The sequence below is a fragment of the Moschus berezovskii genome, chromosome 25 (genome assembly GCF_049115385.1).
Source record: "Moschus berezovskii isolate FMDL1 chromosome 25, NW_MosBer_1.0, whole genome shotgun sequence".
Lineage (NCBI taxonomy): Eukaryota > Metazoa > Chordata > Mammalia > Artiodactyla > Moschidae > Moschus > Moschus berezovskii.
In genome coordinates this window covers 24,479,201-24,496,424 of record NC_142484.1, presented here as the reverse complement: position 1 = coordinate 24,496,424, position 17,224 = coordinate 24,479,201, and the positions used below count along the sequence as shown (strand labels likewise).

Sequence of the window (17,224 nt, the reverse complement as noted above, 5' to 3'; positions counted from 1 at the left end):
TCATTGTGGGTGGGCGCGGTACATGCATGCACATTACACAGACACCTATGCTGGTGAAATGGGATGGGAAAGATGAGAAAATTTTAGGTCACTTCTGTGAAAAGCAAGCCTAGACAGAAAAATTACAAAGGACAATTTGAATGTATCTAGTATGTGATTGGCGGAGAAGGCAATGGCAAGCCACTCCAGTACTCTTGCCTAGAAAATCCCATGGATGGAGGAGACTGGTAGGCTGCAGTCCGTGGGGTCGCTAAGGGTCGGACACGACTGAGCAACTTCACTTTCACTTTTCACTTTCACACACTGGAGAAGGAAATGGCAACCTACTCCAGTGTCTTGCCTGGAGAATCCCAGAGACGGGGGAACCTGGTGGGCTTCCGTCTATGGGGTCACACAGAGTCAGACACAACTGAAGTGACTTAGCAGCAGCAGCAGTATGTGATCATGACAATGTAACTTAAAGTTCACCTAATGTATAATTTTGCTGATGGTCCTGATGACAGAAAATAACATGTCCAAACAAGATTCATCTCTGGCAATTGTATTATGCAGTGCCAGGATCTTATCTATGTAAATATTTGTAAGGAGATCATGCTGAAAACTTAGATGGCAAACAACAACATCAAATCAGTCTATCTGGGCTTACTGGCTCATAGGACAAGAATCAGGGATGCTTACTTTGAACAGTATTATTAGGTCATCAGAAATGTGAGGTCATAAAGAATGGCTCTACTGGTACAGTAAAATGTAAAATATGAGAACAGATATTCATAGGCATACATAGTAACATCCTATAGAAATTAAACTTTCTATTTAACCGGTAACAATTATATCAAATAGAAATTTCATTCAATAAAAATGAAAATGTAAAATTAAAGAGAGGCCTAAATATGGAAATTCGTAAATCTAAGAGGTAAGTTTATTAAATGACATGCTAACAACAATGATTTGGGTTTTAAAAACATTCTTATCTGAGAACATCTTGCAAAATAAAAGCAAAGTTCATGAAGAGCCGCAGACAAAAAACATATCTAAATTAAGCCATGAAACAGTTAGTGGACCATAGCTGAAGAAAACAGATGTACATCTCTACAATATACGATGCCTACATTGCTATATTGGATTACAAGTTCACTAAACATCTGGGTCCAATTCTTCAAGGTACATTCTTTTTCTTTGGTTCTTTCTTGTTCAAAATACTTTTAAAAAGAAAAAAAAAAACACTATGCCATCGTTTAAATTTGAATTATTCTAATTTTTGCATCCCTACTGCTATATGTAAAAAGAAAAGAAACTTCCAAAGACAGGATTCTATGCAAGATATTTTAATTCTAAAATGCTGGTTCAAGAAAACGTGGCTTTAAAAATCATTGTTTAAACAACTCGAGTTTAAGTAGGAATATCTGAAAAAATGTTGGATGTATTTTAGGAAGCATACCTGCTTCTTGTTTAATTACGTAATTAGAATTTTCCAGCATCCAGGCTCAGAAATTCTAGTATATATACCAAAGTTAGGAGAGGATCTAGAATATATTATAAATGATATTGCCAAGCCACAAAGATGACTCTATAACTGCTGTTAAGTTAGAGTCTAATGCTCCCTCTAATGTGTTTAACAAATCTACTAGACACCAACCTCACTGATGCATGCAAGCAAAGGCTGACAGCAAGATAATGCAAACTCTCAAATTACACCTTTGTGCAGAGAAAAAGAAATTTCTTAGCCATCACATGCTAGACACATGTATTTTTTCCCCTTTCTGAAGGGTTTCTGAAAGAATGTTTCTGAAAGCATCTCGGTTGCAAAGATGCTTTTTGTCTCGGGTTCCAGTGACTCAGTACTGCTTATGTGACACTGCCTTCCTGATAGAGGCAGAGATCATTCCTGACCAAACCCCCAAAATGAAAAAGTACTGCAACAAGAGCCCAGGGTCAGGGTCACACAGTGGATGCTAGAATTATGAGAGGTTTGTCAGATAGGAATTGGAGCCATAAAAGAAACAATTTCTGCCAGCAACACCACCAGGGGCAAAAAAAAAAGAAAATGCCCTGGCTTCTCCTTTCACAAATCTCCCATTAGTGTTTCCCATTGGATTCCCCAAGCCCAACTGAAGTTGGCTGTCACAGGAGCCGAGGAAAAGCCACCTGCAGTGTTAGCTGCTCTCCATTAGACAGCAGAAAACAGAAGAAGGGTGTAAAATCAATCTTAGGGAAAACAAGCCCAAGACCAGCACACCTTTCAATAAAGTTCACATTATAATTCTAACAATCTCAAAAATTCACTCAACCTAGCTAGGTTTTTGCTATTATACCAACTGGCCCTAAGACTGATGATGAAGCTGAAACTCCAATACTTTGGCCACCTGATGTGAAGAGCAGACTCATTGGGAAAGACTCTGATGCTGGGAAAGACTGAGGGCAGGAGGAGAAGGGGATAACAGAGGACAAGATGGTTGGATGGTATCACCAACTCAGTGGGCGTGAGTTTGAGCAAACTCCCGCAGACAGTGAAGGATAGGGAAGCCTGGTGTGCCGCAGTCCCTAGGGTTGCAAAGAGTCAGACATGACTGAGCGACTGAATGACACTTAATACTTCCAGACAGTGTTTCAAATTTCAAAATGAAAGTTCCTGAAACATCAATATCCAGAAGGATAATTCTGCCTGGTCAAGAACTATCAGCTGGTTAACTGGGGTGACAGGAAGTTTTAATAAGGATGACCTTTTAGTTTGCTTACAGTGTAATTTGGGGCAATTTAAAAGATGCATTTCCCAAGAAAAATAAAATGATCCTTAGAGAAACAAGGACTACATTAGGCAACACTTAATACAAACTACTTAAACTTGCTGTCAAGCAGATGCCTCAAATTCACTTTCTGCAAAGCACCTTTTTGTAGTCTTTAAAGAGATGTTAGATTTTAAGTTATATAAAACTAAATTCATTCCTTCTCACTCAATTTTTAATAAGGGAAATCAGAGTACTGATACACATTACTTGGTTAAGAAGAACAAGGGTATTGTGATCAAGAATTGTTAGAAGCCAATCTTAGCATGAGAAAACTCAACATACTGTTTTAGATGCAAAAGAGTAACTGGCAACAACAGTGACTGTCACAGGCTCTGAACTGAAATCACGACATAAAATCTGAACATTTCAAAAGCGCCCTAATTCTAGCTATTTTGCTAGAATTGTTATTCAAAATTTATAGATAATTATAAAGCAAAACTCATTCTTTTCAAAAGTTTTGATAAATTCACTTAATTAAAATAAAGGTTATCAAATACAGTTTTAAAAAAAAAAAAAAAACCTTAACACTTTCCAAATGGTTATCCAGAACTATTATATACTTGTCTTAATAGAAGTGGCATATCAACAGGTCAAATCAGTTGACAAACACCATTAATTTTACTTTACAGATACTTTAAATACTCTGACCTTAATTTGTGGTTTCAAAAGCAAACTATAAAGCTATATAATAATATACCTTTATTTCATTATTTTAATAATGCCAATAAATACTATTTTATGTAGCACAGGTGGAGAAAGAAATGGCAACCCACTCCAGTATTCTTGCCTGGAGAATCCCATGGACGGGGGAGCCTGGTGGGCTACAGTCCACAGGGTCGCAAAGAGTCGGACATGACTGAGTGACTTCACTTCAATAACTCACGGAGAAGGCAATGGCAACACACTCCAGTACTCTTGCCTGGAAAATCCCATGGATGGAGGAGCCTGGTAGGCTGCAGTCCATGGGGTCACTAGGAGTCACGACTGAGTGACTTCACTTTCACTTTATGTGGTACAGGACACATGACCAAAGAAATCAGAAAGATAGGCTGTTCAATATGACAACAACAGTGGCAACATCACATTACTTTGACATGAACAGTCTTAGTAAATCCTTAAAGAATCCTTGTAGGCTTCTAGGCAAACACAGTTAGGACTCAACAAATCTAGAAAGTAGTATTATGACTTTAAAATTAAAAAAGATAATTTATTCTCATTCTTAAATATTACAAATTGCCAGTAAATAAGTGCCACTGCAGAATAAACTACCAGAAAAACACTGTAGCTGTTTTTAAAATAATGCTACCATTCTGCCATTTATCAAATATAATAAAATGCAGAATACTTGCTATTTTATTCATTGCCTTTAAAAAAATTAATAAAAGTAGTTTTGTGTACAGACACTTACCATCCACTCGGATATAATAACATCCACTTTTTCTACAGGAAGACGAACTTCTTCAATTTTTCCTTTAATTAGTGTAACAGTATCTTCAAGTTTATTTAATCTGAAAAATGCCATAATGGACAAATTAAAACAAATTCTGAAAACTAGTCAAACTACAAAAATTCTTGGCAACTGTTCTTATTACTTTATAGAACTCAAAGTATGTTTGTTCAAAGTTTTCTTATTCCCCGGCATTATAATCGCTCTTTGGTCACTTCATGAATCCCCAAGAATGCTTGTGGTTAATACCACAATATAGCTGAACCAGTGTCTAAAAGTACAGCATGAAAAGAAACTCAAATGCTATTAAGAATACACGTCAATAAAGTTAAAAAAAAAAAAAAAGTTTTTTAAAGGGAGAGGTGGAAACAGACCAGACAACAAAAGTATATTTTAAAGGGAAGTAGTTTGCCATAGCGGAGAGAGAGTTAGGGCCAGAAGCTTTACTCTGAATTCCAGGTCCTCTAGCACTTGTCACACATTGGAGAAGGCAATGGCAACCCACTCCAGTGTTCTTGCCTGGAGAATCCCAAGGACGGGGGAGCCTGGTGGGCTTCCGTCTATGGGGTCACACAGAGTCGGACACGACTGAAGTGACTTAGCAGCAGCAGCAGCAGCACTTGTCAGCTAAGTGATTTTCAACAAATTATGGAACAGCTCATTGAGCCTGAAATCATGTGTAAAACAGAAACAGATACCTTCCCAAACTATTAACACTTTATGAGGATGAGATATTTGTGAAAGCTATGTACACATCCTCAAGCACTATATAACAGCAAGGTATTATCGTGAATAACAATATACTGCATGTTACATAAACTTGAAACTTTCCTCCAATCATAAATTATTTAACTTTGTCCAACAGCATTCACTAGATACTTTTATATTCCTGGTCATAAGATTAGCACATAGTTTTCATCCCCTCCTTTTGCAATTTCAAATAAATAACAGAGAGAATTTCAAAAAGCTAAAAGTAAGCTACTAAATTTGTATCTAGTTAAATAAATTTGCAGTCTTCAAAGGCTGCATATCTGAATTACAGAAGATTTTTTTCTGCGAACAATGGAGGGATTTTCCTCCTGAAAATTTCATTTAAGTATTATATACATAAAATTAAATGCATTTTTAAGGGTAAATTTTTTTGAACTAAGAAAAAAAAAAAAACAGATACCTGAGTGGCCACCATCATCATATAGATTATTATTTTATGTAGAACGTTACAATTTTCTAAAAAATATTCATCATTGCTCTTTCCCACAAAACCCTCCTATCCACCGGCAATTACTGATTTCTTTCTTTTACTACATATTAAGATTTGTATTTTGTAGAGTTGTATATAAACAGATCATATTGAATGTACTCCTTTGTGTCTGGTTTCTTTCAATAAGCGTACTTTTTAGATTCATGCCTATTTTTCTCTATTCTGGAAGTTCGATCCCTAATTATTATTGAGTAGTATCCCACTGTATGAATAAAGCACTTTTTGTCTATCAACATTATCTGACGATAGATTGCGGGATGGATTATCTGACGATGGATTCCACTTTTGGACTACAATGAATAAAGCTGCTGTAAACATGTATGTACAAGGAGTACTCCGTCAAATGGAAGTGATAGAACTTTTTAAGAAATTGCCAGTTTGTTTTACAAAGTTCATATATGATTTTACATTCTTACAAACAATATGTGAGCATTTCTATTGTTTCACATCCTTGTAAACTTAGTATAGTATCTTTTTAATTTTAACTGTGTGGTAAGATCTCATTATGGTTAAAAATTGAACTTTCCTAATGCAAGTCTTTTTTCCATATGCTTACTAGTCATAATCCCCTATCATCTTTTGCTCAAACATTTTAACCATTTAAAAAACTGGATCAGTTGTATTCTTACTTTTGAATTTTAAAAGTTCTTTACATTTCTGGATAAAACTCTGGAAGAAAATAGTGAATATTTTCTTCCAACCTGTGGCTTTCATTTCTGTAATAATATGTTTTAAAGGCTAAAGTTTTTTAATTTCAATAAAGACCAATTTATCATTTTTTTTTCTTTCATGGTTCATGCTTTTGGTGCTTTTCATATGCAAGAAATCTTTGCCTACATCAATTATTTTGACCTATGCTTTCTTCTAAATTTTTTTAGTTTCCATCTTGAGTTAATTTTTCCAATATATCATCATGATCTTTTTTCCCATATATAATAAAAAAACTTTGTTAGAAAAACTACCATAAGTGATAGCTGCAACTCTGCTGAAGAAAAAGTTTCACCAACCCATGGAATTACTTCAGAATTATTGTCAAAAACCAGGTAAGCATAGATGTGTAAGCTTATCTCTGGACTTTCAATTCTGCCCCAAGATTTAGATGCACGTCCTTGCACTAATACAACACCTTCTTGATTCTTATACTTTAAGTCACAAAGTTTGACCGCATATATCCTTTAACTTCATTCTTCTTTTAAAATTCTTTTGGATATTCTAGGCCATTTGTGTTTCCATATGAATTTTAGGATCAGCTGATGGTATTGTTCTGCATTTTTTAGTGTTTATGTCTTAAACATATTTTGCTAAATTTACCCCTAAATGTTTAATGATTTTGATTGCATGCATTGTAATGGTATGTACTTTTTAAGTTTCAATTTCTAGTTGTTTATGGATAATAACAGAAACATAATTGGTTTTCATATTTTGACCCTGAATCCCCCGACTGTCATAAAGGTTTTAGCTTTAGCACAGTTTTAGTGGCTATTTTATAGATTTCTTAGGATTTTACGTATACTTGATCATGTCACTTGGGAGTAACGAGTCTTAGTTCTTCTTTTAAATCTATTGTATTCACTGCCACTTATTGCCTTCCTTTAAATGTATTATGGCACTTGTTAGGTCCCCCGAGACAATGCTGAATAGAACTGCTAAGAGTGGACAGTCCTTGTTTTATCTTCAGTTATAAGGGGAGAGCATTCATTTACTGTTACTTAAGATACATTTCCTGATGGTCCAGTGGTTAAGAATCCATCTGCCAAAGCAGGAATATAGGTTTGATCCCTGGTTCGGGAAGATTCCACAGGCTGCAGAGCATCTAAACCCATGTGTCATAACCACTGAAGCCAACCTACGTAGAGACTGCAAGCTGCAACTACTGAGCTTGCATGCTGCAACTATGGAAACCTGTGCACCTAGAGCTTGTGCTCTGCAACGAGAGAAGTCACTTCAATAAGAAGCCCATGCACCCCAAGGAAGAGTAGCCCCTATTTGCCACAACTAGAGAAAGTCTGTGTACAGCAACGAAGACCCAGTGCAGGCAGAAATAAATAAAAATTTAAAATATCCTCAAAAAAAAAAGACAAATCAAAAAACATTTCTACTGAGTTATTAATAAGTTTTGTAGGGAATGGTTCAAATCCTGGTGATCATGAGCATCTTCACAGACTTTTTCTTTGCAGATAGCACTGTAGAAAATGTTGCAAGATACCAAAGAAGTACATGGCAAGGAAATATTGACCAATATCAGAGGGTACACTGGGGAAGAAGCTATTAAAACAGTTCATGCATAGCACCTACTGGGGGACATTCATTTCATGGATGAATTTTCCATTAAATGTGACTTAGCATCCTAGCACTGTCTGAAAGGTTGTTAGAAATATTAGCAATACACTTTGATATGCTTTAATTTTCAGTCTTGTTTGGTGTTTTTTACAAAAATACAACCAATTTTTACATATTATGTTTTCAGTACTATGAACAATTGTATGCCAACAAACTGAACAACCTAGAAGAAATGGACAAGTTTCTAGAAATATATGCCTACCAAAACTAAATCAAGAAGAAATAGATAATTCAAACAGACCAACCACTAGAAGTGAAATAGAATCTGCAATAATAATAATAAAAAATTGCCTGCAAACAAAAGTCTAGGAATAGATGGCTTCACTGAGGAACTCTGCCAAACATACAAAGAATTTACATTGATCCCTCTTAAACTCTTCCAGGAGACTGAAGTAGAGGGAGCACTCCCAAAGTCATTCTATGAAGCGATCAACACAGTGATATCAAAATCAAAGACAATACCTAATATATATATATATATATATAATTAGAGGCCAGAATACCTTCTTTATATATATATATATATTTGTCTCTAATATCTTTGATGAATTCATCAAAGAAGCCAATATCTTTAACAAATATAGATGCAAAAATTTTCAACAAAGTATTAGTAAACTAAATCCAAAAACACATAAAAAAGATCATATGCCACGATCAAGCTGGATTCATCCCAGGATCAAAAGGATATTTCAACACACTCAAATCAATCAATGTGGTACACCACTTCAACAAAAGACAAGACAAAACTACATGATCATCTCAATAGATGCAGATAAAGCATTTGAAAAAAAGTCAACATAAATTCACAATAAAAACTCTTATCAACGTGGTGACAGAGAGAACATATTTCAAATAATAAAAGCCATTTATGAGAAATCTACAGCCAACATATACTCAATAGTGAAAAAGCTAAAAGCCTTCCAACTGACTACAGAAGAAGACAAGAATGTCCACTCTCATTGCTTCTATTTAACATAGTATTAGAAGTCCTAGACACAGTGATGAAACAAGAAATAAAAAGTATCCAAATTGGAAGGGAAGAGGTAAAACTGTCACGATATACAGATAATATGATACTTAACTCTAAAGCCTTCACACAAAAACTACTAGAACTGATAAATTCAGCAAGGTAGCAGGAGATTAATATACAAAGATCCATTGCATTTCTTTACACTGAAATAGGAAAAAAAAAATCTCTTCAAACTGCATCAAAACAAACAAAATACTGAGGAATAAATGTGATCAAGGTGAAAGACTTACACACTGTGAACTATAAAACACTGATAAAGGAAACTGAAGACGATTTAAAGAAATGGAAAAATATCCCATGCTCTTGGACTGGAAGAACTTATGTTGTTAAAACAGTCATACTACCCAAAGCAAGCCAAAGATTTAATGTGATCTCTATCAAATTACCCATGACGTTTTTCAAAGAACTAGAACAAATAATTCTAAAATTTATATGGAATCACAAAAGGCTCAGAATTGCCAAAGAAATCCTGAGGAAAAAGAACAAAGCTGGATTTCCTGAAGTTCAGACTATGCTACAAAGCTACAGCCATCAAAACTACATAGTATTGGCACAAAAACAGACATATGGGTCAATGGAACCGAAAAGAGTCCCAAAATAAACCCACATACCTACAGTCAATGAATCTGACATGAGGCAAGAATATACAATGGAGAAAAGACAGTCTCTTCAGCAAGTGGTGGTGGGAAAGGTGAATAACAACATATAAATCCATGAAGTTAGAACACTCCCTCACAGTATATATAAAAATAAGCTCAAAATGGCCAAATGGGACCTAATCAAACTTATAACCTTTTGCATAGCAAAGGAAACCATAAATAAAACAGAAAGACCACTTACAGATTGGGAGAAAATATTTGCAAATAATGCAGCAGACAAGGGCTTAGTTTCCAGAATATACAAACAGCTCATACAATGACAAAAAAAAAAAAACCACCCACAAACAATTCAATCAAAAAATAGGCAGAAGACCTAAATAGGCATTTCTCCGAAGAGATACAGATGGTCAACAGGCACATGAAAAGATACTCATTATCACTACTAATTATTAGAGAAATGTAAATCAAACTATAATATTATACTACCTCTCTGATCAGAATGACCATCATTAAAAAGTCTGCTGCTGCTAAGTCACTTCAGTCGTGTCCGACTCTGTGTGACCCCATAGACGGAAGCCCACCAGGCTCCCCCGTCCCTGGGATTCTCCAGGCAAGAACACTGGAGTGGGTTGCCATTTCCTTCTCCAATGTGTGAAAGTGAAAAGTGAAAGTGAAGTCACTCAGTCATGTCCGACCCTTAGCGACCCCACGGACTGCAGCCTACCAGGCTCTTCCATCCATGGGATTTTCCAGGCAAGAGTACTGGAGTGGCTTGCCATTGCCTTCTCCGATTAAAAAGTCTACAATTAACAAATGCTGAAGAGGGTGTGGAGAAATGGGAACCCTCCTACACTGCTGGTGGGAATGTGAACTGGTGCAGCCACTATGGAAAACATAATGCAGGTTCCTTAAAAAATTAAAACAGAACTACCATATAATCCAGTAATTCCACTCTAAGATAAATACCCAAAAAAACAGAAACATTAATTCAAAAAGTACATTCACCGTCACATTCACAGCAGCACTATATACAAAAGCCAGGACATGGAAGCCACCCAAGTGCCCATCAAGAGATCACTGGATTAATAAGATATGGCAGGGACTTTCCTCATGGTCCAGTGATTAAGAATCTGCCTTGTAATGCAGGCTCGATCCCTGGTCGGGGAACCAAGATCTCACATGCCGCAGAGCAACTAAGCCTATATGCCGCAAAGACTGGACCCTCACACTGTGGAGCCCGTGTGCCACAACTGCTGAAGGTCGAGCACTCCGCAGTCTAAACGCTGCAACTATTGAGCCCTCATGCCACAGCTAGAGAGTGTCTGCACTACAACTAAAGATCCCACGTGCTGCAACTAAGTCCAGGGGCAGTCAAATAAATAATTAGGATCTCACAAACACAGAGACACACACAATGGAATATTACCCAGCCATTAAAATATGAAATGTGGATGGACCTAGAGCATATCACATTTAGTGAAGTAAGTCAGAGAAAGATACTGTATGATATCATTCATATGTGGAATCTAGAAAGTAACAAAAATGAATGTATACACAAAACAGAAACAGATTCACATAAACAGAATTCAGACTTATGGTTACCAAAGGGCAAAGGTGGTACGGGGAGAAGGCAGGAATAAATTAGGAGTTTGGGAATAGCAGATACAAACTACTATATATAAAATAGATACAAACAAGATCCTACTGAATAGCACAGAGAACTATATTCAATATCTTATAATAAACCATAATGGTAAAGAATACATATATATATGTATAACTGATTCACTTTGCTGTACACCAGGAACTAATATAGCATTGTAAATCATGTCAAATTTAAAAATTATGTATCACATTTAAAAATACATAATAAAATATTAAGCACCTTAATACTTTTACTGCTGTAATAACTTATTTACAGTTTATTTCTGATATCTATATTCATAAACATATTACTAGGAAACATGAAACGTCTTGATCCTTCATTTCCAATTCTTGTATCTTTCTTTTATGCTTTGTTCCATTGTCCAGGATCTCCTTTACAGTGCTGAATACAGAGATGATGGCAAGTGTCCTGTCCTGTTCCTGAACTTAAACTTTCAAAGCTTCATCAAGTTGTGGGCTATAGTTTTTGTTTTTGGAGATACACTGTATCATGTTATGATATAACATATTCTAATTCTAGTTTGCTAAGAGTTTAATATACAGACTGAAAAGATACAGAATTTTATCAAACTTTCTTGAGATAAATCAATAAATTTTCCTGGTTTAACCAAATACAAATTTAACCAAACTTGTATTCCTGGGATAAACTTTACCTTCCAATATATTGTTCAACAGGCTTTCCCGATAGCTCAGAAGGTACAGAATCTGCTTGCAATGTAGGAGACCGGGTAGGGAAGATCCCCTGGAGAAGGGCATGGCAACCCACTCCAGTATTCTTGCCTGGAGAACTCCATGGACAGAGGAGCCTGGTGGGCTACAGTCCAAGGGGTTGCAAGAGTCAGACACAACCTAGCAACTAAGCACACACTGCTCAATTAAGTTTTCTAATAGTTTAAACAGGATGTTCTGCATATATGTTCATAAATGATTGACCTGTAAGTTTTTGTTCTGCCTTAGCAGAGTTCTGGTATAAGCGTTATACTGGCCTGATATATGGATGCTTGATTCCTGACAAAGATGACAGTGCAAAGTAGAGGGGAAAAAATGGTCTTGGAACAACTAGGTCATTCTTTCCTGGTGGCTCAGAGGTTAACGCGTCTGCCTCCAATGCGGGAGACCCGGGTTCGATCCCTGGGTCGGGAAGATCCCCTGGAGAAGGAAACGGTAACCCACTCCAGTATTCTTGCCTGGAGAATCCCATGGACGGAGAAGCCTGGTAGGCTACAGTCCACGGGGTCACAAAGAGTCGGACACGACTGAGCGACGGAACGGAACGGAACGGATACTACTACTACTACTGCTACTAAGTTTGAAAAAGCTGGACCACTACCTCATACCATATACAAAAACAATGCCAAGTAGATTACACATCTAAATACTAAAAAAAAAAACATAAAATTTTACATAAGAATATAGGAAAACACCTCCATAAGGATTTTGACCCAATTCACATGTAGTGGTAACCATAAACAATAATGATGATACATGAAACTAAGAACTTCAGCACATCAAAAGATACTTGAAGAGAGTAAAAAAAGCAAGATAGAAGAATGTTTTCATTACATAAAATTCACAAACATTTCAAACACACACACAAAATAGACTGTCTACAAATAAATAAGAAAAAGGCCCAAGTCAATGGAAACCTGAACAGACAACATAAATATATATTTCACAGAAAAGGAAATCCAGATGCCAATAATCACGGGAAAAAGTGCTCAGTCACATTGACAATCACAGAAATGCAAATTTAAATTTCAATGAGACAATGCTATGCAACCAGCTGGAAAAAATTCTTAAAGGTAGGCAATACCAACCCGAACTGTTACGTACTACTGGTAGAAGTATAAATTGGTATTACCACTTTGGAAAACAGTCTGGCAATACCGAGAAAATCTGAAGATATGTATTCCCTAAAGTCTGAAATATTTTGTAAATATATACCCCACAGATGTGTACCAGGCACATGGACAAAAAGGTTCATAACAAAATCGTTCTAAATAGGCCTAAACTGGAAAACGCAAAAATTCCCGTCAAGAATGCTGCTGCTGCTGCTAAGTCGCTTCAGTCGTATCCGACTCTGTGCGACCCCACAGATAGCAGCCCACCAGGCTCCTCTGTCCCTGGGATTCTCCAGGCAAGAATGTTGGAGTGGGTTGCCATTTCCTTCTCCAATGCATTCATGCATGCTAAGTCGCTTCAGTCGTGTCCGACTCTGTGCGACCCTATGGACAGCAGCCCTCCAGGCTCCACTGTCCACAGGATTCTCCAGGCAAGAATATTGGAGTAGGTTGCCATTTCCTTCTCCCCCGTCAAGAATAGAAAAGATAAATTGGGATACACTAATCAATACTATTCTATGTAACAATAAACATGAATGAACACTAAAAAAATGGTGAACAAGTTAGACCAAAATAATGCATAATAAATTATTAAAGTGAAATAAAAAGCAGTATTAAGGAAGTGATTACTACAAAAGCCAGGATGGTCATTACCTCAATCAAGCAGGGAAAGCATCTTACTGAGAAAGGACAGATGGAGATGGGAAGAAATCTAAAGTGCTGGAAATATTCTCTTTCCTATTACTTATTTGTACTTATGTTACCACATAATTTATGTGCTATGTACTTTTTAATATGTGTATTTCACACAAAGGTTAAAAAGAATGCTTATATATCATATCTGAGCTTTTTAAAAGAGGTATTTAATAAAATTCTCTATGATGGAATTGCTGTAGTTGATTACATTTACTGAAATATTTTATTAAGGCTTAACAATTACAAACACTTCAAAAGAAACAAAGAGCAATCTTCTTAGAAGATCAAAATGTTCCTACTGCCTTAGAAATATTTTCAGGATGTTCATGCTGAAACAAGACATGTCCTGTAAAAGGCCATCTGCTCAGGCTGTTTATTGTCTGCTACAAGTCATAATCCTATCTGCCTCAGTAATTACTTGTTGGAATATAAATACTACTGGAAAGATTAAGATTTCAGGGAATACATAGGAAAAAAAAGACAAAAGGCCGTAATTCCCAGTGATTCTGTATTAAAACATTGCAACATAGACGTGATTCACAGAGATAATCCCTTTTATGAGCCTGCTCATCTTAATCACCACCTGATTTTACCATTCTTGAAAAAAAAAACTCTTACTTACTTTTCTTCTCTCAAGAGGCCAATCACTAAACATTACTTTAGCATAAAAGCATTCCAAATGAATTCTATCTCTGAAAACACCTGCTCAAAAACTAGCACAGCTTTAATTTTCAGAAATACAACACCATAATATAAAGGGTATGTTAAGTAAGTCTCTTAACTAATCCAATAAACACTAAAATTATTTTTCTGAGTGGGTATTTTGTTAGAGCAATAATCACTATCCTATATTATTTCCTATCTCAGAAGCAGCAATTTAACTTTTATCTCATGATACAGGGGCATCATCATGAGTCATTATCTGATACTGGGCTTACAGAGATAAGAGAATCCTTGCACTTAAGAATATGGTCTAAGGCATTCAGAAGGGTAAAGAATACAGGCTTCATAGTAGCTAATAAGACCTTAACTGAGTGACATTCAAGTTTAATCAGAAAAAGAGTATCCATAAAGATATATATGAATATGGGGGTAAAAGAGGGTGCCTCATCTCTGTATGCACAAACTGCCTGTGTGTATATGTGTGTGTGTATGGAAGACAAATCGCAAATTTGAAGAGTTATAAATAGTTTAGTGTGATTAGAGCAACAAGAGGCAGTATGTAGTAACAAAGTTGGGAAGTAGTTAGAGGTAATGCTAAGGAGTCTAGTTTTTAGAGGCAATGAGGAGCCACTTCAGGATTTTTAGAATGAGAAAACAGGATCAAATTTGTAATGTACTTCTGCCCAATGCAATTTTGATAAAAAAAAGACACAATCGAGGTTCTAAGGAAGAACATGGTCTAGCAGGGAGACAGACGTGTAAACAGCATAAAGTACCACCAAGTGTTCATACAATGAACATCTTATCAATTAAATGACATTTAAAGTTGGTGACAAAATGACTATAAAATTCACCTAGAAGAATACCTAGGTGATAAATTATTTTTTCAAAATGCATATGGGGGTGAGGTGGGGGCAATACCGTGATACAAAAATATACAAGGCATAATATTATTTTGTTTTCAGTTCACTATGGCACCCAAACATATATGTTTCTCCTGTTCCCCAATCATGCCGAAATGACAATAAAGTAATACAAAATGTAATAAATTGATAAATGCATGGAGATTTTAGGTGGTAATATCAAAGAACCAAAGATATAATTCAGTGGAGGAAAAAAGGGCAATCAAATCATTTTGGTAAACTTGTGAGGAAGGCTCCAGTGCTCAGTGCACACATCAGAGAAGACTAAAGTGCTGCCCAGAACAGATCTCCCTCTTTTCTTCTGAGGCAGATAACAGAAAACACATACCAATTACCTTTATTAAGTGTATTTCATGAGCTGTCTCCCTCCCAAATGTATAATTTCTGTTTACAGGCGTGTAGTAACAGACAGCTAGAGATATATCGGAGAAGGCAATGGCAAGCCACTCCAGTACTCTTGACTAGAAAATCCCATGGATGGAGGAGCCTGGTAGGCTGCAGTACGTGGGGTCGCTAAGGGTCGGACACAACTGAGCGAATTCACTTTCACTTTTCACTTTTACACATTGGAGAAGGAAAAGGCAACCCACTCCAGTGTTCTTGCCTGGAGAATCCCAGGGACGGGGGACCCTGGTGGGCTTCTGTCTATGGGGTCACACAGAGTCGGACACAACTGAAGTGACGCAGCAGCAGGAGCTAACACTGAGGACATTTACTGGTTAAAGTTAGTAACAGCTTAGCTTCTAATAAAATGGGTGGGGGGGAGGTTAGAGAATAATGCAAATTCAAGCAGAAAGATAACGGGTTTTCAGCAAACTTTGAATATTTCGTGTCCTGGGTCTTGAAAACACATTCACTGATTCAACAAGTATTTACACTGAACACCTGCATGTCTGGTACTTTTCCAGATGGTTGGGGTATGTCCATGAATAAGAGAAAAATCCCTGTTTAACCTTGGGGAGCTGATATTCTAGTAAAGCTTACATTTTCATGTGATAAGTCTTTAAAAAGCCTTACCAAGGTGCTGATAATGAGATCTCATACCAGGATCAGAGGTAATTTTTAGTTTCTCCATTTTCCTCTCACATCTTCCCAACACAAAAACATCTTTTAACTCCCTTTCTTCATTTATTTAAAAGAGACGAGAACTGGTAGGGAAATCAACCTGGCCGCACTAAGAGAGTAGATGACAGAGCACCAAATAACTAAGCTGCTGCTGCTAAGTCACTTCAGTCGTGTCCAACTCTGTGTGACCCCATAGATGGAAGCCCACCAGGCTCCCCCGTCTCTGGGATTCTCCAGGCAAGAACACCAGAGTGGGCTGCCATTTCCTTCTCCAATGTGTGAAAGTGAAAGTGAAGTCGCTCAGTCGACCCCAAGGACTGCAGCCTACCAGGCTGCTCCATCCATGGGATTTTCTAGGCAAGAGTATTGGAGTGGCTTGCCATTGCCTTCTCCGAATAACTGAGCTACTTATGTACAAATGCATTAATTCAGGTAAGGATATAAAAAATACAAGAATGTGAATGAAGGCATAGATTTAAGCTACATCAACAAAGGAAGAAGGATGAACTTGAGAAACAGCAAGGATTCTCACGAGGACTCTATCTCCAGTAAGTCTGCTGGTAAAAGAGACGGAAAGGTCAAGTATCAGCCCCAGGTTTTCAATTTTAACCTGTGAGAATGCAGGTCTGTTCTCTTGGTTCTTATCTCTGTAACTATGGCAATAATTCTTGATCAAACCCTAAAAACAAAACTCCTGAATATTCTTATATTTACTGGTTAATGATGCTATTCAATACACCTGAAGACGTGCTGCTGCTGCTAAGTTGCTTCAGTTGTGTCCAACTCTGTGAGACCCCATAGACAGCAGCCCACCAAAATCTGCTGTCCCTGGGATTCTTCAGGCAAGAATGCTAAAGTAGGTTGCCATTTCCTCCTCCAATGCATGAAAGTGAAAAGTGAAGTGAAGT

At 36.8% G+C, this 17,224-nt stretch overlaps 1 protein-coding gene across 2 annotated transcripts in view; it reads right to left on the bottom strand.

The window, feature by feature from the left end:
* The window catches only part of PRMT3 (protein arginine methyltransferase 3), a 149,397-nt gene that overhangs the window by 97,272 nt on the left and 34,901 nt on the right, over positions 1-17,224 (bottom strand). For both annotated transcript variants that reach the window (XR_008684435.2, XM_055416040.2), the window contains exon 10: positions 4,195-4,294. Coding sequence is in view for 1 of the 2 variants with exons in the window: in XM_055416040.2 (XP_055272015.2) it covers positions 4,195-4,294 (100 nt within the window). In the remaining variant the exon portion in view is untranslated. The remainder of the gene's footprint in view (positions 1-4,194; positions 4,295-17,224) is intronic.